Source organism: Capsicum annuum, chromosome 6, assembly GCF_002878395.1.
Source record: "Capsicum annuum cultivar UCD-10X-F1 chromosome 6, UCD10Xv1.1, whole genome shotgun sequence".
Classification (NCBI taxonomy): domain Eukaryota; kingdom Viridiplantae; phylum Streptophyta; class Magnoliopsida; order Solanales; family Solanaceae; genus Capsicum; species Capsicum annuum.
Window position 1 is genome coordinate 172,257,389 of NC_061116.1, and position 23,964 is coordinate 172,281,352.

A 23,964-nucleotide genomic window follows, 5' to 3' on the forward strand; every position below is an offset into this window, starting at 1 on the left:
TAAATTCAATTAATAAACCGCCTAACATCACAAGAATTATCAAAAAAACAATCATCTATATAAACTCAGCAAATCGCCTAACATGCCTTTTATTTTTTCTATGCATCAATTTATCTAAAACAGAGATAAATCAAATTTAATACATATGTAAAACTCTTCAGTTAAAAGAAAATCAATGAGAATTCTTACCATTTCATACCCTTTAGTTTTTTTAGGTACTTTCAAATAAGAAGCATGACAATCTACGAGGCAAAATACATTTAGGGAGAATAAAATCGATTTTATTATTGATTTTCAAATTGAAATAAAGAAATTGTGAGATTATTTTTTAATTAATTTTAAAACTCTAAATTTTAGGATCTGTCCTATAGTCAAATAAGGAAATACTAAATAATAAAAAATGTAGTTGATTTTAAAATTTTAAATATAAAGAATTTAAATAGTAAAAAAATGATTTTGTCTACTGAAAAGAATTTTAACAAAGGGAAAAAACTTTGAATCACTTGAAAAGACTTAATAATAAAAAATGTGCTTGATTTTAAAATTTTAAATATAAAGAATTTAAATAGTAAAAGATAATTTTTTCTACTGAAAAGAATTTTAACAAAGGGCAAAAACTTTGAATTACTTTTATAAAGTGTAGTTGATTAAAGAGGAATTTAGTCATTATACTTACTTATTTCTTACTTCTAAAATAACGTTATTTTTATGATGAATTATTTTTATTCTTACGATTCTAATATTTGTACTTTATGAAAAATATAATTATAATGAGATGATTTAACTAAAAGAAAAATATAATTTATTTTATAAAATAAATTATAATAATTAATTTTAAAATTTTATATACATTTAAAATACTTTATCTAAATTAGTAAATAGTGAGTAAAATTTATTATAATTTTACACCATAATTTAAAATTATATATAAACATGCATGTTTAAGAATAAAATGACAAAGTAACGCCCAAACCGTTTCACCAAATAAAAAAAATGCCCAAACCAAGAAAAGGCCAATAATTAAAAAATAAAGAAAAAAATGAATTAGGAAAGTGAAGTCAAAACTCCAGAAGCTTGTTTTCTTCACTCTCTCATTTTGCAAACATTTTCTTTCAATTTGGAAGATGAACCCTCGGCGATGGAGAGGTGAAAGATGGGTGTTTGGAGGACAAAGAAGAAACGTCCCTGGGAGATGATCATCAAGTTTCGCCTGTAATTTCCTCTTCTTTCCCCTTTTCCTTCGATTTTCATGTTTTAAGACGTTTGAAGAGTTGATATTTAAACCCTTTTTGGTTTATATTTTTATGTTTTGATTTTCTGAAAACCACTTTTGCTTTATATGTTCGAAATTTTGATTTTTTGTTACTCCTTTTGCTTTACATGTTTGAAGATTTAATTTTTTAAAACTCATTTTGCTTTAATTTCCTATTTCAGGTATGATTTGCTTGATATTTATATATAATATGTGTCAGGTATGCTTAATCTTATCAATTTTGAATGTCTTGATGTTTGCATGTCAACTAAGATTCAAAATTACACCAAACGACCCCTAAATGTCTTAATGGTGTGTTTATCATAGAGAATGTGAGAACTTTTCCCTATGAAGAAAGGGGAAAGTGTTTTTATTGGATAAGAACCATGAATTGAGATTCAATTCCCCCCCTTTATTTCTTTAACTGGTTGTGTCCTTTGCTTTTTGGAGTATAGTAAGAGTTGTGAGATGTGTCTATATATAGACTAATAAGAGAAGAAAATATGTACAAAAAATTTTATTCTTTGTACATTGATATATGGTTTGCTTCAGAAAATAAGTTTTATCTGAAGTGTTGAGGGTTATGTCGTGATTTGCAGGTTCATGAGGAGGCAAAAAAATTTTCATATCAAACTGGCATCAAGGTGGTTGTTGCCTATGATGGTGCTCCTATAAACCAACAGATGTTATATTTTTTTTATATATTTGGTACTTTCGTCTTAATTTATTATGTATATTCTAGGAATGTGAATGTGGGCGTCTTTATTTTCTTTGAAATATTTGTACCTTTTTTATGTCTTGTTTTCTTATAATGCACTTTATGACATAGAATCCTGCATTTTGTTTGCTTATTTTACAGAGAGTGGATATTATGTTTATATCACTTTGACTGGCGTCTATTTATTTTTTTTGAAATATTTATACCTTTTTTATGTTTTTACGGCCTTTACGCTACTACTATTATGATGTGAGCGGTTCAAATTGGTTCATTGGTGCTCGATCTAGTGGTATTTTTATGGTGATGGAAAAGAGAGTTGACTTTAATTTCCATAGTGGCAGATTCATTCTGGTGCCTTGAATTTCATTACCTTGGTTGATGATTTCATTCTCGTTGGTTAAACTATTTGATTTTTCTATAGAACTATACCAATTTTGTATCTTTCGTGATTTTGAAAATGGAACATTGCTCTTCAACCCATTTCACATATTTTTACCTTATCAATGTACCTATTTATCGGATAAAATGTCCGGCTCCATCTCTCCAAACCAACACGTACGAGATGTTCTGCTGCCTTGGGATGCATATCCATTATTTCATTAAAATGGTCAAACAACTCATCTCTATTATATTCTTTAGTTGCTCTATAAAAAAAGGTCACAACTCTTTCATTGTGAAAGTTGTTTAGAATATTAGCTCCAAGATGCCTCATACAACAACCAAAGTGAGCTGAAGTGTAGAAAATTAAACCCATTTTTGGGATACTTGGATGTCTATCCGAAATAAAACACAACTCTTCGGTATCTTCAACGCAGTTTTACATTTGTTCAAAAAAATATCCATACAAGGCATCACATTCCTTGTCCGCTACACAAAAAGCGATAGGAAAGATATGACTCTCCGCATCCTGTGCCTCCGTCGCTAGCGAAACTCCATTATACTTGCTCCTCAAGAAGGTCCTCTCGATGGCTATGACTTTTCTCAAATGTTGAAAACCAAGAATCAAATCACCATAGGATACAAAAAAGTACTTGAACCTTCCATTTTCATCAATATGCAACACCGTCTTACTTTTGGGATTGTTGGACTCAAGCATGTAATGGTAGGCATCCAAGACTACATACTCGTGCTCGTGTATCCCCCTAACCAAGTCCTTGTCAATATCCATGGTCGTATATATCTTCCAATAACTAACCGTAACACTTTATTCTGTAAGAAGTTGATTGGTCATATCACATGTACTAGGGCCTTTGCCATTGGGCAATCTATTCTGAAAATATTGACCGAGGACCTCTTCCATGGCGTAAGGATTTTGGTCCGTAATGTGCCCCGAACCACATGTGTGATATTTTTTATAAACATTAATAACGAATTCGTCAGAACTTAAGTATTTCATAACCCCCAACCACCACTTGCAGTTCGGATTAGCACATCTAAAGGAAAAGACTTTGCTCGAATTAATCACCTTCCTTAGTCTGATTTTTTTTCAAGCAAGAAATAAATAAAGAAATAGATAGTTCTTTCTTATCCTTAAATGACATTCCCTTGTAAAAGCCAGTCTCGTCATCTTGATGATTACCCATCTGTTTTGATTGAGAAGAACTACCCATCGTATTACTCACAACAACGGGCATATGTGTTTGATTATCATCTGAAATATTCATGTCCAGATCATCTAGCTTATCATCAAAGATGTCTTGTTGTTCTTCTTCTATATTCTGGTTCTCATTCTCTCTCGATTTTTCAACAACGTACACCCTTAATACCGTCCTAGTTGAATCACTAGGATAAGCACACAATCAAATCTGATTGGTTATCTTGAAAAGTTGTACCCTCTAATTTTCAAAGGAGTTGTGCATGTAGCTGATGACAAGTTCTTTCGATTAACAATTCAGTCCACAATAGATGATGATTAGTTCACAAAATCATCACACGAAATATTACTTTAGACTGTCGTAGCTATCGTCTCTAGCATTTTACCCTCCTTCCAATGCCATACATATCGATTACTCTTCTCGATCCATTCAACATGACAATCCACCCCTATTGTTATTGATCTCTCCATTAGTGGTACCTAAATAAAGATATTTGTTAAAAAAAGTTAATAATGACATCATAGTAAAATTAATAATGATTTTATAGTATCATAATATGAACCCCAATAGATGAGAAATCTATTACAATAGGTGAATAATATGTTGCAACAGGTGAGTTATATGTTGCAATAGATGACTTAACCTGTTGGCAATTTAGTTATAGTACTATAGAACCTAAAGCTTATTCCAATAGATGAGTCATCTGTTGGAACAGGTGACTCATATGTTGCAACAGATTATACATTTGTTGCAACAGATGACTCACCTGTTGGTATGTACTACAAAACCTTTGAAGTTGATTCGAACAGATGAGTACCTATTGCAAAAGATCACTAATCAGTTGTGACAGATTGCTCACCTGCTGCAACAGGTGATGCATCTATTGAGATCAACTTTAGGTTTTATTGCAACAGGTGAGTAATCTGTGTCAATAGATGACTTCTGTGTTGCAACAGATAACTCGTCTATTGCAATAGATGACTCATCTATTCGATTCATGTTACAACACTATAGAACCATAAACATAAATCTAACATATAAGTCATCTATTAAAACAAATGAATCTTTTGTTGGGTTCATGTTCGGGTTCTATCCATTGTTTTAAAAACAGCTGTAGTAGTGTACCCAGATGAGAAATTCAACTAAAAATCATAATTTTACTTACCAATGTTGCCTATGAAGTAATGTCAAAGTGATGTACGAAACTAAATTTGAACTAAAAAATTGGTCAAGTAGCAGCAATAGCGATAACAACAATAGCAATGGTAAACAAGAAGAAGATGATAATGATAATGAAGAAGAAGATGGTGATAATGAAGCATAAGATGATGACAAAAGCAGCAACAATAATGAACAACAAAAATGGCGAAGAGAGAGAAAACAACGATAATGAGAAGAGAGAAAGCACGAGTTTTTTCCCTCTGTTTCTAGTTATATTAGGTTTTACTTGGATCAAAGTGTAAATTAAAAAACTTGTGGGCTATTCTCAAACTTTTTCAACTTTCTTATTCACTAATAAAGTAATTGTCATATACACTCAATTTTAAAACTTGAGTCACCTACACCTCTTTTCAAAACTTTTTTGTCACTTTTAGCTAAATTGCCCTAGATATTGGGCCCGTCTCGCAACTAATATATATACACACTCCACATGCATGATCTCATGAAATTAAAATATGATATGATGGAGATCATATGGTTTATCTATAAAGTAGGAAAATATTTAAATGCAACCTAAACTTGTATACATATACACTTTGAGGCTTGACCCCTTACAATCTCATCTTCTCTCAAGCTTGAACCTTCGTCTTCATTTTTCTTCAAGAAAATTATCTTAATATTAATGAAGATGTTGTTTTCAAAATCAAGAGGTTTAAATCATTTTGTGCAATGGAGATCAAAAGAATGCCGGTACCACTACTACATGAAAAAATCTGCAGCTATTAATTTCATACATAGACGTTTTGAGTCTATTAAAGCTGGAGAGCAAATAGATTTATACAACGAAGACTTTCATGATGGCCTTAATGATGATCAGGTAATTAATTATCATTTCTATTCCATTATCTGAAACTCTTTTCTTGTTTACTCCATTTCAAAAATATTACACTTTGCAATGAAGGGTAAATGTCTGATGGTTAATGTGGTGAATTTAGAATTATATGAGGTTTCAAATTCAAATTTCAACAAAAGTAAATACTAACTGATTTTTTCTTACATAATTTGTCCAAACCAGTTTAATTAGTGGATAAAGTTATATAGTGTATATGCTGATGGAAGATATAATCACAGGTAGTTGGTACAATTAGTCGAAATCCATATGCAAGCTCATGAGTCACGACTCGAACACCACAGCTATAAAAAGAAAAAACCATATTTCTATATTTGGTAATTCTAAAAGATTATAGTCATATATTGAGATCAACCCTAGATATTAAAAGTACTTTTGATGTTTTCCACATATACGGATTACAATTTATGTTTCGAAAGTATTTTTTTCTTTTTTAAATTTTTAGTTAATAAAATAATGCTATATAAAATGAGATAGTAAAACATGGTCATAATAATTTATCTAGTCAATCTCAAGTTACTTAGAATTGCAATACAATTATAGTTGATGTAGGAGTACGTAACTTAAAACGGATGAAGGGACTAAATAGAACTTGATATATATAGAAATGTCTACATTAAACAATTTATAGTATAGTGTATAGATATTTCACATACACAGTTTTGAAGACGAACTTAAAATGGGGAAACGATATAAGTTGCACTCTTTAGTTATGCGAATAAGTTATTTACACACTGATATTTTATGAGTGACGCTTACTTCCTGATCATATGTGAAGTAAATTTTAAATATTTACTATTGGTGTGTTCGGCTATGAGATTTTTTTCACTTTTTTGGAAAAAAAAAATCACTTTATGCCAAATACAACTCCAAGTTGATGTTTGGCCATGAGAATTCCAAATACAACTTGAAGTTGTATCTGTAAAAGTGAAAACAAGAAAAAGTTGTTTTCACTTTTTTCCATCTTCTTTCTCTCACAAAAATTCTAAAACAATTCAATTATATTCATGAATAAACACAACTCCAACTCCAACTTCAACTCTAACACTAACTCCAATTTTAAAATTTTTAATTTTTACGGCCAAAATGCCCACTATATATCGACGTCCAGACGCAGCATGTCTGAGTTTTAATAGTATATCATCAAATATCAAAATAGATGATGCAAAGTTTTATTCAGTGATATGAATTGCTACATGACACAAACTTGCTTGTTTATTTAATTCCACAATGATTACGTTTTGTCTCTTTCAATTATGTGGCGAATTATTGTTGTTGTTTCCTGATTTATTTATTGATATGATGTACGTCTTTTTGCAATTTGTTTCTTTTATTGATTTTATCATTTACTTCTACTAACACTATTAATGAGTAGTATCGATAATTAACTAATTTCTTGCTTGGTGATTTGTCGTTTTTCTACTACATAGAATTTACTACTTTTTCCGTTTCACATTATTTGTCAACGGTAACATAAGCACTGTCGATTTTTATATAAAAAGAAGATAAAAGTTTAACAACCACAATTCTACACATTGGTATAGTGTAAGTTCGAACAACCAACTTCTAAAAAACAAACAAGGCACTCGACCACTGCGCCAAAAGGAGCTCTTTGTTAATCAGTGTCATTTCTGAATATATCTCTTTGCGCACGGTATTAACACATAACCTTGTATATAGTTTAATAAAATTATCTGACGAAGCGTGTCGCTTGACACCCCTTCGGTCAATACTTATATAAATAATTAATCAATGGAACTTTTTTTTTTTTTTTTTGCTAAAAGCATGAAAGAATCTCCAAAAACAGAGGCGGAGTTAAAGGTTATTTGGGGGTTCAGCCGAGTAGCTTTTACGTAGATTCTGTATTAATATTATACAGCAACAACAACAACAAACTCAGTGTATTTCCACATAATGGGATCTGGGGAGGGTAAAATATATACAGTCCATACCACTACCTCCGAAGAGGTAGTAAGGCTGTTTCCGATAAACCCCCGGCTCAGGACAAAGATTAATAAGTAAATTCATAATAAAGCACGTTGGAATAATAAAAATAAGGCACCCACACAATAAAACCTTATACTAACAAACCAAAGGCACATACAAACATGGGACGTTGGTACAGCGGAGGAGAGGTGAGAGTAAAATGTCTTCCACCTCTAAGACGTGGGGTTTGAACCCCACTAGCAATATTGATTTTTTTGTTTTTTACTCTTTGTCTTAAAATTCTAAACCCACAGACCTGAAATCTTGGTTTCGCCTCTGTCAAAAAATAAGCATTTTTTAAATAAAATAAATATTTTTTGCAAATAAGCTATAGCGGCTTATAATCATACTAGTTTAGGTGTACGCGTTTTGCATGTGTATCTCACTTTAATGAATTCAAACGTTACATTAAATAGGATATTTGTTTAAATAATAATCATGAATACAATAATTAAATTCAATATATTTTGAGTATGTAAAGATGGATAATTTATTTATTAAACCTAACCTTTACAAAAAATATTTCTAAAAGTCAATCGACATTCATCTACCACCTGTAAAATATAATAAAATAGTATATTGATAGAGACATCAAAACAATACAATTAAATCTAATCTTTATGCACAAAAATTTTCTCAAAGTCGTCCGACCTATAAACTATAACAAAATAATACGATAATAGCGATATCAAAATAATACAACTAAACCTAACCTTTACATAAAAAAAAAAATTCAAACCAGAGATATTAAAATAAATTAATTAAACCTAACCTTTACCTAAAAAATTTCTCAAAGCCGATCAACATTTATCTACCGCCTGTAAATTACAACAAAATAATATGATAAAAGAGATATCAAAACAATACAATTAAACTTAAAGTTTACACACAAAAATTCCTCAAAGGCGATAGACATTCATCTACGAACTATAAACTATCACAAAACAATAAACTAATAGAGATACTAAGACAATACAATTAAAGTTAACCTTTACCTAAAAAAATTCCTCAAAGTTGACCGACATTCATCCAGCATCTGTAAATTAAAATAAAACAATAAAATAATAAAGATATCAAAACCATACAATTAAACGTAACTTTTACACAAGAAATTATTCAAAGCCAACCGACATTCATCTACGACCTGTAAACTAAAAAAAACAATACAATAATGATCAGAAAGCTTCGATTTTGATGAAAATAATTCTCGTCTGAGCGAAAACTTTGACCCTAAAGAATGATTTGAATGAAAACAAAGAAGATGCATATATACACACACGTTGAATTCTATTATGTTGACAAAAATAGTGAAAAAGTTGAGGGTTAGAAAATCAAGAATCCATCAATCTAGATCTGCAATCGAATCAATTTAGATGAACATCAATCATATTCTTGCAATAGGCAAGAAAAATAAACCTTAATTGATCAACGTATAACCGCAAAGTTAAAAAATCGAGAGATCGATATCATCAAATTGACAAAATACTCCATAAAAACATATATAATTCAATGAATATAAATATTAACATGACATACTTACAATAACGTCAAGATGCATATAAGAAAGCATCAACCTCAACTTCCGTGACAAAGCAAAAACAAAAGAACATAAATAAATGTGAAATAGACCATATATATATTGAGAATTATATTAATTAACTTGAGAAAAAAAGAGGTAACAAGGATGCAAATTGAATCCAAATATCAATTGTCCGTGGACGAATTTATCTTTACCATATGTAACAATTCATAGAATAATTCATAAGGAAAAAAGAAAGAAGACTAACTTACAAATTCAAGAGGTACGTATCTTATTTCGTATATTTATAGAAGTATTTTTTTAATAGAGTCCTATTTTAAGAATATTTTTCCATTTGAACAGTAGAAAGAAAAATGTTAATAAATATTTCGGAGTCCCATATATTTTAGGAGGTTTAGTTAATATAATAAAAAATAATTAAATAATAAATTAAAAAAATAATGAAAAGAAAGTTTTGTCTAAAGAAGAGTCTTTTAATGAAGGGCAAAAAGTTCAAATCACTTTTATAAAGATTTTCACACTTTTTATATATAGATATAGATATAGATATAGATATAGATATAGATATAGATATTGATATAGATATTGATATAGATATAGATATAGATAAGAATTATTTGAGAAAAATAGGCATATCGTGTACTTTTGCATGTTGGACAATAAATTAATAAATAAAGTGAATTTGGTTAGAGCTCCAAAAAGAAGTATAACATGTTTATCCGAATTGCATCTTCCAGTGAGTTCAAACTCTTAATTCATACAACTTTAGAGTATGTCTCAACTCAAATTATCAGCATATTATTGAGACGAAACAACATAGCGTATTCATAGCCTTCTTCAAAGTAATATCACATTTTCAACCCTTTAATATAATCTAATCATCAAACTTAACTTCTACCTTTTACTTAATTTCATCTGCATAAAAATAAAATATTCGATAAATCAAAGAATCCAATTATTAGATTGGGACATGCATCAAATAGATCACTGAAAATTATCTCTAATATCCTATAAAGGACAATTTGAAGTCGTCTTAAGGAAAAAAGAAAAAGGCAAGTACAATGACAATTATGATTGCTTAGATCGAAAACAAATAACCTTCACCTGTAAACTTAAATATATAAGTGATCAAACATAATATTATGTAGGCATAAAAAATAAAGAGAAAAGTCATAAAAAAAACTCTGAACGTATCCGCTCAATTCATTTTAACACTTAAACTTAATTTTTGTTTATTTACCTCCCTTAATAACTTTAAAGTGAATTAAATTCACCCATAAAATCGCAATCTCACTTTCACTACGGAGAATACACTACACTCGCGCCATGTCAGTACCAAATCAGTGTTACATCAGTGCCAGGTTATTGTCATATAAGAAAATAGAATTTAAAAAAAAAAATAATCCCACACACATATTATTTTTATATATTTTAAAAAAATAAAAAATATATATTTACTATATTTATATATATAAAGTATTAGATATTTTTTTAAAAGAAAAAAAAATATATATATATATATATAATAAAAAAGAAAATTCCTTTCTTCTTCACACACCGCACCCCACCCCCTCGTTCTTCAGATTATATCCCCCCTCTCCCAGCGCCCTTCCAGCCCTTTTCCCCCTCTCCCGCCCTCCCCCCCCTGCCCCCTTCCCCCTTCCCCCTTCCCCCTCCCCCGTGCTCTTCCAGGCCCCCCGCCCCTTTCTTTCTCCCCTTCCAATTTCCATCCCTGCAATGCCTCTCTCTTCAATTTTTTTCATTTTCTCCATTAACACCATTAGAGAACAATCATGAACATACCAATTTAAAGTTTTCCCACATTATTTCAACCTTCACTTCAAAATACTTGCAAATTCAATTTATTATTATGCAAATTGAAAAAAAAATAAACTAAAATGAATTTTTTTTGCAAGAATTAGATGAAAATTGTTTAATCTTACAAAAAATTTTCTTTGTTTCCAACTTTGTGTTTGTTGGTAGAGTTTTTTGGAAATATATATTGAAGGAAGACTTTGAAAGCTGAAGAAAAGGTGTAAAATAATTTATGATGATGGTGGGTTGGGGTGGGTAGGGGGTGATGGGAATGGGGGCGGGTAAAAGAAGAAGATGAAGTGGGTTCTTGATTTTTTTTTTAATTTTATATATATATATATATATAATAAAGTAGGTCCTTTTAAAAAAAAAATTCATTCGCTTTTATTTTTTGTCACGTCAGCTTTAGGGGTGAATTTAATTCACTTTAAAGTTATTAAAGGGGGTAAATAAACAAAAGTTAAGTTTAAGTGTTAAAGTGAGTTGAGCGAATAAGTTCAGAGGGATTTTTATGACTTTTCTCAAAAATAAAAGAAAATAAAAAATAAATACAATGAGTAGATTGGGTTATGGAAGACAACAAAAAGCCTTTATAAAATGTAATGAAGACCCAATTAATTCAAATAGCTATATTAGCACAATCTACATAGAAGCATCAATAATGATGCTCACAAGTCAATAATAGTAACTAAGAATGTAGAAGGAAAGAATGCAGGAAGCACACACAACATTATGGATGTCCATAGCATATAGTCAGCACGACAAGGGATGTTGCTTGCTTTAATAGAAGCAAAACACACAAAAATCAAACGAATTGAAAATAATCTTCCTTCATGGCGCGTCATACGAAAACTAACAATTACAAGCATTAATAAATCAGATGATAAATAAAACTATAACAAAAAAATATAACATGTAATATAGTTCAATCAAGTGAACTTGCATATTGAAAAACTAATATTAAAAACACAAATTAATTAAGAGAATAATCTCCTCTTAAATAAAACTCTTTAATAACAATGTTGTAAATGTTATTCTTTCTCTTTATCGGACGAAGATAATCAACTACCATCAACTTGAATACATACAGACAACATAGCTTTGAAATGTTGATTTTTGAGAACTGATCAAATCACGAGTAAAAAGAAAGAGAGGTAGATGAACAATTTATCAAATTAAGCTATACAAATTAGCGACAAACATAGACGGAATATATAGTAATGAATGTACAGAGAGCTTGATTTTCTCTCATAAATATGATTCTTACTACATAATTACACTAAAATCGAAACCGACGTCAAAGTAGGTCTCACTTTTATTGGATTCTACAATCAATGTAATACCTTTTGTGTTAAGTAAAAAATAAGGAAAAAAATTATATAAGTAATATATTATTTGATTTGAAAGTCCTATAAATTCGGAGAATAATTTAATGAGTAAAAAAATATTTTGTATATTGCCTTTTAATGAGAGACAACTTCAAATCACTTTTCTAATATTCTTTACACTTTAAATATCTTGTAAATGTAGATGTAGACGTAGATACAGATATATTAGGTTTTAAATTTCTTATTTGCATGTTTAGGTTTAAATATTTTTAACACCTATGCAATTATATATTAAATAAATAGCAAAACAATTGGTATAAAAAGAAAGACTCCAACTTAATTTTACAGGAAAGAAGATGCACCGAAAGTTTTGGTACTATTACCTTAAAAACGGATTTAGTAGGTTTATTTTTTCTTTGTTTAATCACATCTATTTTAAATGGAAAGGTTATTTTGCCAATTATATTAGACATTGCAAAAGATATTTTTGAATTTTTTTTGTACCAAGCCTATTTTAATTGGGAAATATTTTTATTATAGTAATATTTAATATCACAAAATAATAATAAAAAAAAGTGAAAAGACTATTTTGTTTATTGCGAAGACTTTTAATAAAGGACAAAATGTTCAAATCACTTTTCTAAGGGTAATGTACTCAACACAAACACATCAAATTAATAAATTGGAGAAGGAATTTTATTGATAGAGGAGTCAACGGTTACAATCAATCAACTAAGAATTTAGCTACACTACGGCTCCATAGATGACTTCAAACTTTTTGAATACACGTAATGAAGTTGAAGATGGGTGAAGAATAAGAAGAAGGAAGGAAGGAAGGAAGGAGAGGAAGAAGAATCTAGAGAGAGAATTTTCGGGTGAAGTATACCGGTAAATCAATAACTGTCTTTGCAAGGTGGATCTCTAAGTATTTATTAACCTGAAGCAGGATTTTGAGAGCTGGCTCCTAGCTGGACGAATATAATGCATTGATATGAATAGCGAACTACTAATCTTGGCCCTTGATAGTTCTGCTCACATTTTTAATATATTATAGATTATAGATATAAATATAAATTATAGATAGATATATGTATTCAATACTTCAATCCAAACACGCAAATTTTAATTTATAAAAGTAAAATTTAAAACTTAAAAGTATTTCTCCACATATTGATATTTATTAACTACTTTTAATCAATTAACACAAACGGGTTCTTACCATGTCAGCAAATTTTGAATTTTCCCGGCGGAAGGGTTCCAACTACAACGCAAATGAAGTTTATCTCAGAGTCATCTGAACAGAGGCTACCTTGCTATCGAGTCCTTGATGATGATGGATATTTAATTTCGGGTTCTATATTTGAGCAGGTATATATTTGTAATTCTTCAAATACATTTTTTGATTCCTCGATTATCGATAATTTTTTATGTTAATGTTGGTGATATATGACAAAGTATATTCATTTATATTTATATTATATAGAAGAGTGAAGAGTAGGACGGCCAAGGACATAATTGTCATTTAAAAAAAGTTTTATCTTGTTTACTTATGTTTTAGGCATCAAAACTTGACCATAAATTTCTAATGACAAAAAAGTCAAGCTAATTTTTTTGCTTGACCATAAATTTCTAAGGACGAAAAATTCAAACTATTTTTTTTTTTTAAATGTTAATCACATCTCAATTGATATATATCTCATATGGACCCATGTAAAATAGAATTAGTTGTCAATTGCATATTTAATTACACTACAAAATAATTATTAAAATAAAATAATAAAAAATTATAAATGTTTAAATGATAGTCCAAACATTCAATTTATTTATCTTATTTTTCGTTTAAATTTGTTTCGAAAAATTGCCTCTCTTTTTTTAATTAGTGAAGAGTAAATATATAATTACCCCCCTGATGTAGATCGAAATTTTCAAAAAGACACCTAAACTTTGAATTCGACCTATTACCCCACGATTCTTACTTAATCCGTTACAAATACACCAGTTTTGTTGAATTTCAGTCACAACAAAGAGATTGAACACACGCACCAATCAGGTCCTGCCACGTGTTAAATGTATTTAGTTTCTTATTTTTTTCAATAAATTTTTCCTTTTTATTTAATTTATCACCCACCCCACCCCCTCTTCCCCTGGGGCATCCAGCACCCCCTCCCCCCAACGTCCAGCAACTCCTCTCCACCCCCACCCCCATTCAGCACCCCCACCCTCCGTCCAACACCCCCACCCTGTCAGCATCTCCCCCTACCCTCCCCCACCCCCCCACCCCAGTCAAAATCTCTCTTCCCATTCTTTTTTTTTTGTTCAAATCAATTCAAAAAATTGTTTTATGATTGAATTGAGTTTTAAGGATAGTTAAATGATTGAATTGAGTTTTAAAGATAGTTAAATGAGCTTTAATGGAGGAGCTTTAATGGAGTTTTAAAGACATTTTTTAAAAAAAAAAAAGTTTCAATGGACCTTTAATGGAGGAGTTTTAATGGTGTTGAAGAAGATATTGTGTTGAAAAAGACATTATGTTGAGCTTTAATGGAGTTTTAATGATATTTAAAAAAAAAAAAAAGTTTCAATGAAGCTTTACACGTGGCAGCTTTTCATTAGTCAAAAAAGTTAATTTTGAGCCCTTTCACGCGCCTGTGGCGCGTGTATACACGCAGAGGTCCAAAATAGTTTATTTGGAACGAAATAAAGAAGAATCGTGGGGTAATAGGTCGAATTCAAAGTTTAGGTATCGTTTTGAAAATCTTGGCCAACTTTATGTATTTACTCATTAGTGAATTATAACTTTTCACATGTCATATTTAACACCACAAGATTAAAATAGATTTTGACACATTCTACGTGTTATTAATTTAAGACATAAGATTAAAAATTATTTTTTACTTTCTTAAACTTTGTATCAAATCAAAATCAAATAAATAAATTGAAACAGAGAAATACTCAATTTCAAATTAAAAAACTTTTAGATGTTGAAAGATAATTTTAAAAGTATAGCATAAATTATACACTACAATGATAAATAAATCTTAAGACTATAACATTTCTTTATATTATCAATTTATACAACATAAACTCATTTAATACTTATTTTCGGTATTCCATTTTAATGAGTAATTTTTTAACTATTAATAGATTATCTTAGAATTTATCATCTTAAAATCTTAGATTCTTTCATTGTGAAAATTAACATATGAGATATTCATATGAATAAAAATAAATATATTGTCTCCTTGAAAAAATAAATTATTTTATTTAATTTATTCATATACTATAATTTAAGATTGTATATTCTTTATTAAAAAAATTAATATATGAATAATTCTGTCATTGATTTAACACTATAGATTGTTTCGTTATGAAAATTAACATATGAATAATAATGTCAAATATATCAAAATACTCTTTATCTTGTGGTTCTAAACATAACACATAGAAAGTTAAAATTAAAGTATTGTGAAAAAGAATTCTATTCTTTTTTAAACAAATTCACACGGAAAATAGGTTTTTATTTTTGAAATTGAGAGAGTAACAAATATCTACAAGGCATTCATATATCCACAGTTCACATGATTCAAAATAATTTCAAGTTAAACTTTTTCATGATATGTAAAATAATTTTAAAATATAATTTGTTAAATCTTGAAAAATAATTTAAGTAATTAGTTTTGTTCATACTTTATATGATATATGAGAATTTATGTGATAATCTTTTTATTAAATGTAAACTTAAATAATATACTTAAATCAAATGGGAAGAATAATATTAAATTTAAAAAGAAATTATATTTGAAGTTTTTCCATTTAAACATTTTTTTCAATCGTGGTTTCCAAATCTATCCTCTTAACTAAATTCACGAAATAAACAAGTTATTTTTGCGTGTACCAGTCATTATTATTTTTTTACTGTTTTTGTCTAAAATTATTGATAGTTGATTTATAGTTAAGGTAAAACGTACAAATATAATTAAGGGTATAACGGTGTTTTCATAATTTTTAAAATATTTTCATATAATTTTTTTATGTTAATCCACTACAACTTTATTTTAAATGAAAAATATAGACCTAATGGTCATTTCATTAGAATCTTTTCAATGTCATTCATGATGTAATTTTTCACATTAATTTTATACACCTCAATTATAAGTCTATTTTAATACGTAGTAAAAAAAATTAAATGCATTATATCTGAATGTTTATTATAATACATCCTATGTCTCAATTCAAATAATATATTTTTCTTTTTAATCAGTTCTAAAAAAGAATTGACATTTTTTATTTAGTAAGTATTTTATAACATTGTCAGTATTTTAGTCATGTTGAATTTTATTTATTTATCAAAAGTCCACAAAGGTATACTCTTCTATTTAAGGTTCATTTATTTGAAAGATAATTTGAAACATTACGATGTTTTTTCATGTATCTTAAATTCAATGTCTAATTAAAATGTTATAAATTAAAATAAAGGAGAATAACTTTATAGGAGTATGTGCAAATATTTACATTTGTTTCATAAAAGATAAACAAAATAAAATTAATTTTGGTCACACATTTAATTGCATAAAGTAACTATTACTATATTATTAGTAAGATAATAAAAAATATTCATAAATATTGAATAAGTATTTATCTATCAAACACAGAATAAGAGATTCCTCCATAATCCCAAAACTTCACATGATGCATATCATTACAAAGATATGCACTATACATATAATTATATGAAAACATAACTATTTACTAAGCACCTATTCAAATTATTTTAAACAACTTATTTAAAATGTAATATTAACTTTCTCATGTTAAATTACTACAATATATATCATGTTAACTTTTGTTAATTCTTTTGATTCTCTTTATTTGAGATATTAAATTTCCTCATCAGGTAAACATATCACTTAAAAAGAAATTTCTTATTCACCATATTAAATTGATCTTTTATTTTATTTATTTTTGGTTTCCCAAGGTATCCCCACAGTTGGCAGCTGTGAGACTAATCCTCCGTTCCTACTGTCAGCGCACTAAGCGGTAGGGAACTGGCCACAAAATTTTTTTCATTCACCAGAGGTGGGGATCGAACCCCCAACCTCTTGCTTAAGGGTGATGTGCTAAACCACCACACCAACCCTTATGATTTGATCTCTTATTTTTAACGGATATAAGACAAGACATAAAAGCAATCCTTTAATATTATGATTTATTAAAACGTTCATCCAGTAGGTCCTTATTTTCGTTTGTTAAACACCCATAAAACGAATTTAAATGTATTTAAAATCAATTTATGTACGGATTATTATCCTTTTATTGCTTCGTATGATCTATATAAAATGGTAATAAATAGATATTTATAATTTTAATCTATTTTCTCGTATGATTTTTAAATAAAGTAGAAAAACAAAAACATTATAATTAGTTGTTTATTCTTTTGTGTTTGACCTGATGTTAAAAAATAAGCATTAGAATATATGATATTTTAATTTTATTTATGAATCCTTAAATAAGTTGCAAGCTATTATTTGATTTTATAAAAATAAGAAGTTATATTTTATTATATAGTGTGATCTTTACTTACATTTCTTTTTGTGTTTGTTTCAAAATATTAATGATCAATTTTTTGAAAATTTAATTAAATAGCAATGAATATATTTAAAATTGTAATATTGGGCCCGTAAACGGGCCCTTCATTATATAGTTTAAGGAAAAAGGGTCTACTTTGTAAACTCACTAAATATATTCTTTGTCATATTTTGAGATGAAATTTATCCTCGTTGTCATACTTTGGGCTAAATTTATCCATCTATTTTTAAAAATTGACTAAGTATACTCTTCATTATATTTTAGAGTCAAATTTATCCTCGATGTCATATTTTGGACCAAGTTTACCTTCATTGTTAAGAAACTTTTCACATGTATCCATCCTTTAACGAAAAAAAACTCAAATCAACGTTAAATGACTCATTTTATTTAAATAAAACATACCCTAATTTAACCGGCCCGATCCGATCAATAAAAAATAGACAAATAAATATATCTCTCCCTTAATTCTATTGGTTGAATTTTTCTAATAACAAATATACTTTTTTTTCAACGTGTAGCATCAGTAGGTTGTTTACAAATGAATAAAAAGTAAAATGGAATAGATAATGCAAAAGCATGGAATTAGAGAAAATATTTATTACAAACTCTGCTCCTATTTCAATTATGTTAAATTTCAAAATTTGGTGTGAAATTCTATGTGCATCTAGATTCTAGAATCATTGGATAAGTTTTCTGAGCACATGACATGATGAAAAATTTGTGTAGATCCAAATTGTATAACAAAACATAAAAATGAAAGAGATGTCACAATTGACACATAAGAAAACATCTTAACTCAATCATCTAGAGAAATATCTAGTGGACCTACTCTGTTGCATTTGACAGTTAAGTGTCCTTTTTTACGAGTTTTGCACTGATGCAGATTCATGAACTGAGGGAAGGATATATTTATTTAATTTGTCTTTGCACTGATGCAAATTCATTTTTCATGAGTCATGCACTGATAAATATCCAGTGGCTTAATCTCATTGGAAAAATTTGATCAACAGAACCGAGGGGGATATATTTATTTATGTAGGGACAGATCTAGAGTATTAGATGAGGGTTTCCGGAAACCTGGTAACTTTGGTGCGAATCTTTTATTTATATTGAGAAATTTGATAAATATATAAGAATTATAAGTTGGGAACCCATAAATGAAGTGTGGCATTGGTTTAGTGATAGAGAAAGAGCTTGTTAAAGCTTTATAGGCCTCTTGGTTGTGCGTTCTAACCCTGTACGCCACTATATTTTGATATTTTATTTTGCCCAAGAAACCCACAAATTTTAAATTCTAAATTCGCATCTGTTTTTGTGTCCTTTTTGTGGCCCGAGTCAGACGGATTAGATTAGAGTGTGTTTCATTTTTAAAGAGGCATTTAATGTTGATTTGAGCTTTCCTACTAAAGAAGAGTACATGTGAAAAGTTTCTTACCCCAAAGTATGACATCAAGGATAAATTTTACCCTTTTCTCTATATTTAATCTTCAATCACTTAACGGTGTGTTTCCGTTTATTTAAATACAAAATTTATTATATTTAAACTATTTTTAAGAATTCTCTTACTCTGAAATATGGAATAACATTATAATGTTGTACTCTAGTTCATAGTAATTGAATTTTTGAGTTTTTAAAAATTTTTAAAATAAGTTAATTATTAAATGTTCAAGAGAGTTGCTGGAATTTTTTTCACTATTGCTCTTCATTTATATTTTCTAGGTCACAAGTTTAAGGAAGTTATTTGCTCATATTTATCATTTTATTTTAAATTATTTTCTTTTTAAATAATGACTATCTCTATTTTGAAGAATAGTTTGAAAATAATCAAAAGGACAAAAGTGAAAAAGGGTGTTCAACTTATGTCCTAAACTTTTTCTCTTAATAGGTGTGCATTGCCTCTCTTACAAATTTAGTTAATATGGATTAGAGGGATTGATGTTTGTGTCCAATTAAATGATGAAATGGTCAATAATTTCGTAAATTTGTAGATATTGAGTTATTTTTCAATGTCCAAAATAAATGAATTGTTCTTCTTCAAGAGATTATGTTGGAAATTTCTTTCAATTTTTAAAGTAATTTAAGAACAATTAAAAAGGTAATACAGTTGAAAGTAACCTACAATTTATATCCTAAATTATTTTTTTATTAAAGATGTATCATATTCCAACAATTCAAAGAGCAATGTACTTATCGATTAATTACATGTTGAATGTGTTTGGTCAAATATCAAAAGGACTAGTAAAAATTGGATTTACTAATAATCTTTGGGATTCCAAGAAACTAAGAAAGATTTTGATGAAATTATTGGACATCAAATTATGGTAGGTGAGCAAAGGATTGGCAGTAAATATGTATTCAACAATGATAGCTCTTGAAACAATGGACACAATTTTCTATGAAGCACAAAGGCAAGGGAGGTTATCTTTCTACCTAACAAGTACCGGAGAAGAAGCTATTAACATAGCTTCTGCTGCTGCTCTCACCCCACAAGACATTGTGTTGCCTCAGGTACTTGGTTTATTATCTTCCTAATCTACTTGTCCCTCTCTAATCAATGTGTAAAGTAACCAAATTAGTATGATGATTCTGCTATACTATTGTCCTTGTGTGAGTTTGTATTGCCTAACATCAATTGTATATACCGATACAAGTAAGATCTCATAGAGATATAAATGTTGGATTTATCTATGAATTTTGTAAAATCATAGATTGTTTGATCATGATTCTACATGGTCAAAAGTGTTTATTTAAAAAAATATTATCTTAGAGAATGAGTGTGTTTTACAAACTTCTGATGTAGAAATAAGTGTTTTTGACTAATTGCAGAAACTGTTTTTTCAGCTTTCAAGTAGAAAAATGAAAAATAAATAAAAAAATTGTTACTCCCAAATATAAGGGCTTTTGTATTTTTAAGATAAAATTATCCATTATTAGGAGTAATATTTACCAAATTAAAATTGATAGCAACTTCCTTTTTTTTTTTTTTCCAGATAGTTGGACTTTTTAAAAATATTGATTAAACACAAGCTACCAAAAAGGTATTTCTAATTTTGTCAAAACACAAAATATCACTCTTTCAAAGCGCTTTTATAAGAATCACTTTTCAAAATAACTAATTTTGATAGCTTTACCTAACAGATTAGCCATTGCGAAGAATATTATCATGATCTGCGCAAAAGCACAGGGATGATGACACACAACTCAAGATTATCATCCAAATTGAAAGAACATAAAAAGATTGTAGTGTTTTGTTGTATGTATTGCAGTATAGGGAGCCAGGGGTTCTTTTATGGCGCGGCTTCACTCTTCAAGAATTCGCAGATCAATTGTTAGGAAATAAGGCTGATTATGGAAAAGGCAGGCAAATGCCTATACATTATGGTTCCAATAAGCTTAATTACTTCACTGTTTCCTCTCCTCTCACGTATGATTCTTCAAATTCATGTTCCCGAATTTGCTAGTAAAAGTTTCTGAATTTCACATCTTATTAGCAATTCACAGCTGCAAATTCCATTTTTCGTTTCAGTACACAGCTTCCACAGGCCGCTGGTGTGGCATACTCTCTGAAAATGGATAAAAAAGACGCTTGTGTTGTGGTTTATTTTGGTGACGGTAGCACCAGTGAGGTGACAAAATCGCGCACACTAGTAACGTGATTTTTTCCCCTTATTTGGAATGAATGAATGCTTCAACTTCTTCCTATTTGCAGGGTGATTTCCATGCTGGTTTGAACTTTGCAGCAGTAATGGAAGCTCCTGTCATTTTCTTTTGCCGCAACAATGGATGGGCCATTAGCACTCCTGTAACAGAACAATTTCGAAGTAAATTCCAAGCTCATTCAATTTAACATGCACAACGTACTAGTAACTTCGTCATTTTATTCTGTAATTTATAACAACACAAAATATTGAAATACCACAAAACAGTACTAATGCTTTGGCTGCTCAAATTCTTTTCAATTTCAGGTGACGGAATTGCTATTAAGGGACAGGCATATGGAATCAGAAGCATTCGTGTAGATGGCAATGATGCTCTAGCAGTGTACAGTGTTGTGCGTGCTGCTCGTCAAAAGGCAATAAAGGAGCAAAGGCCAATATTAGTTGAGGTGAAATCTAACTTCTTTATATAACATAGTAAAATGCCAAAACTAACTAGGTCGAGTTACAACGCTTTACTGGCTTTACCCTCTGGCCGGCCATGTACACGCCCTCTAAGACAACATATGCTTAATAGTTGTATTTGTCTAAACTACTTACTATTTGAGCAGTAAGGGTGGTGGCTATTTAAAAGTAACTTCATAGTACTACTTAACTCTCTGCAGGCCATGACATACAGAGTAAGCCATCATTCAACATCTGATGATTCAACAAAGTATCGATGCGTAAAGGAAATAGAGCAATGGAGAACAGGAAAAAGCCCAATAACCAGATTCAGAAAATGGATTCAGAGAAATGGCTGGTGGGCTGATCAAAATGAAACTGAACTTCGCGGAAACATCAGAAGACAGGTTCAAGATTCAACTACTATGCCATTGTTTCTTACTCCTATAGTATTATTTTTCTACCTAAAATCCACCAAAAGTTTACTAGTAGTATGATTTTATATAGTCCTGTTTTCTGATATGTTAGGTAGTGGAAGCAATTCAAGGCGCAGAGAAAGTGGAGAAACCTCCATTGGCAGACTTATTTGGTGATGTTTATGACAAAATTCCATCAAATTTGCTAGAGCAAGAGAGGTTTATAAGAGAGAATATTAAAAGATACCCAAAAGAGTATCCTACTGACGTACCTATATAGGCTATTGTCCCCTGACTTTCGTGCTATATTAAGATGGGGTTATCTGTAATGGCTGTGAGCTTTGTGCATAAGTACCAACTGCATGCAATAGAATTTTTGTAGTATTCGGCTCAATTCTTTTAATAAAATATTGGGGCGAGTTTAATTGCAATTCAATTAAGAGAGTTTTTTCTCCCTAATCTTCACTTCCAGCTAATTTAGTTGCTAATGTCTACTTTGGACCCAAAGTATTCATTACTGCAAAATGAAATCGGATCTCTTTCCATACTTCACAAGTATAACTAGTTCCAAGATCCATTTACTAGCCTCACGAATAATCAGCAAGATCACGTCCATCATTACGAGTTTGTAGCTACTCGATTAGCTAGGAACATGCCGTATTTGTTGTTCCGGTGGGTACAAAATTTGTATGTTTTCTATACAAATTTCAAATTAAGTTCAAGAATAAGTTTTCAAGAAATACAATGAAGTTCAGCACCTTCAAACACAAGTTCAAATGACTAATCAAATGAACTATCAAATGAAGTGTTTATCAACTATTAAGAAATAAAAATGAAGTAGAAATTTAAGAACCAAGTCCACCGACTCACAGTGTGTCCTTAAGGAATTTATTCCTCTCAAGTATCCGAGGTTATGGAATCTTTCCTCCCAGGATAAAATTGTTCACTTTCTGAAAGTAGCGGCACCTCAAACTTTCAGAAACTGCGAACGCACTCAACAGTTTGAAGATCACAAGAGGGTTTTTAAGAAGAAGAAGAATGTTTTCAACTCCAAAAAAATTTGTCTTTACCTGAGAAAAATTCAGGTATTTATAGTCATCAAGGTGTTGCTTGATGAAGAGAAGCAATGGTTCAGAGAGGTGCACCCCTTCATAAAGGTGCAACTTTTCGAAAATCACAACCCATTGGAAAGGTTATAACCATTCAATCTGAAAAGGTGCCTATTCAAATTACATCTTTTCTCTTAGTGTCTTTCCGAAAAAACACCACCTTTTCATTTTTCATTCACACCTTTTAATAATCCAACAATCCCCCACATGAATGGGGAATGACTATCATATAAAAAATTTACGGATAAGTATGTGATCAACAAACAAAGACTGATTGCATCTGAATAAGTGGGTTTACCTTTGAATTTTTCATAGTGAACGTGTATCGGATACACTCGGTCAATCGGTAGATTTGATATCTTTGAACCGTCGCACTTTAATATACACCTAGACAACACATGTCACATAACTAGCCTTTTATCATTTATGGTTCTCATGGTTTTGTTCG

The 23,964-nt window shown here is 29.7% G+C and overlaps 1 protein-coding gene and 1 long non-coding RNA gene across 2 annotated transcripts; one reads left to right on the forward strand and one right to left on the reverse strand.

Moving 5' to 3' along the window:
* The first annotated feature begins 5,315 nt into the window (after positions 1–5,315).
* LOC107874918 (2-oxoisovalerate dehydrogenase subunit alpha 1, mitochondrial) lies at positions 5,316–22,843 on the forward strand. Its single transcript, XM_016721621.2, has 9 exons — positions 5,316–5,603; positions 13,533–13,673; positions 20,217–20,399; positions 21,158–21,315; positions 21,418–21,517; positions 21,601–21,712; positions 21,857–21,996; positions 22,213–22,398; positions 22,520–22,843. Exons 1-9 carry the CDS (start codon positions 5,409–5,411, stop codon positions 22,685–22,687), a joined length of 1,383 nt encoding a protein of 460 aa, XP_016577107.2. The 5' UTR covers positions 5,316–5,408; the 3' UTR covers positions 22,688–22,843.
* LOC124899741 lies at positions 21,191–22,594 on the reverse strand. Its single transcript, XR_007057273.1, has 2 exons — positions 22,204–22,594; positions 21,191–21,691 (listed from the first exon to the last, which is right to left on the reverse strand). It is a non-coding gene; the product is annotated as an uncharacterized LOC124899741 (long non-coding RNA).
* Positions 22,844–23,964: the final 1,121 nt, after the last annotated feature.

What these genes read in the sequence shown, in the direction of transcription:
- LOC107874918 (XM_016721621.2), top strand. Translation starts at nt 5,409, where the DNA reads ATGAAGATGTTGTTTTCAAAATCAAGAGGTTTAAATCATTTTGTGCAA. An exon ending in CGGGTTCTATATTTGAGCAG is followed by an intron (nt 13,674 to 20,216) that starts GTATATATTTGT and finishes AAATTATGGTAG; the next exon opens with GTGAGCAAAGGATTGGCAGT. An exon ending in GCGGAAACATCAGAAGACAG is followed by an intron (nt 22,399 to 22,519) that starts GTTCAAGATTCA and finishes CTGATATGTTAG; the next exon opens with GTAGTGGAAGCAATTCAAGG.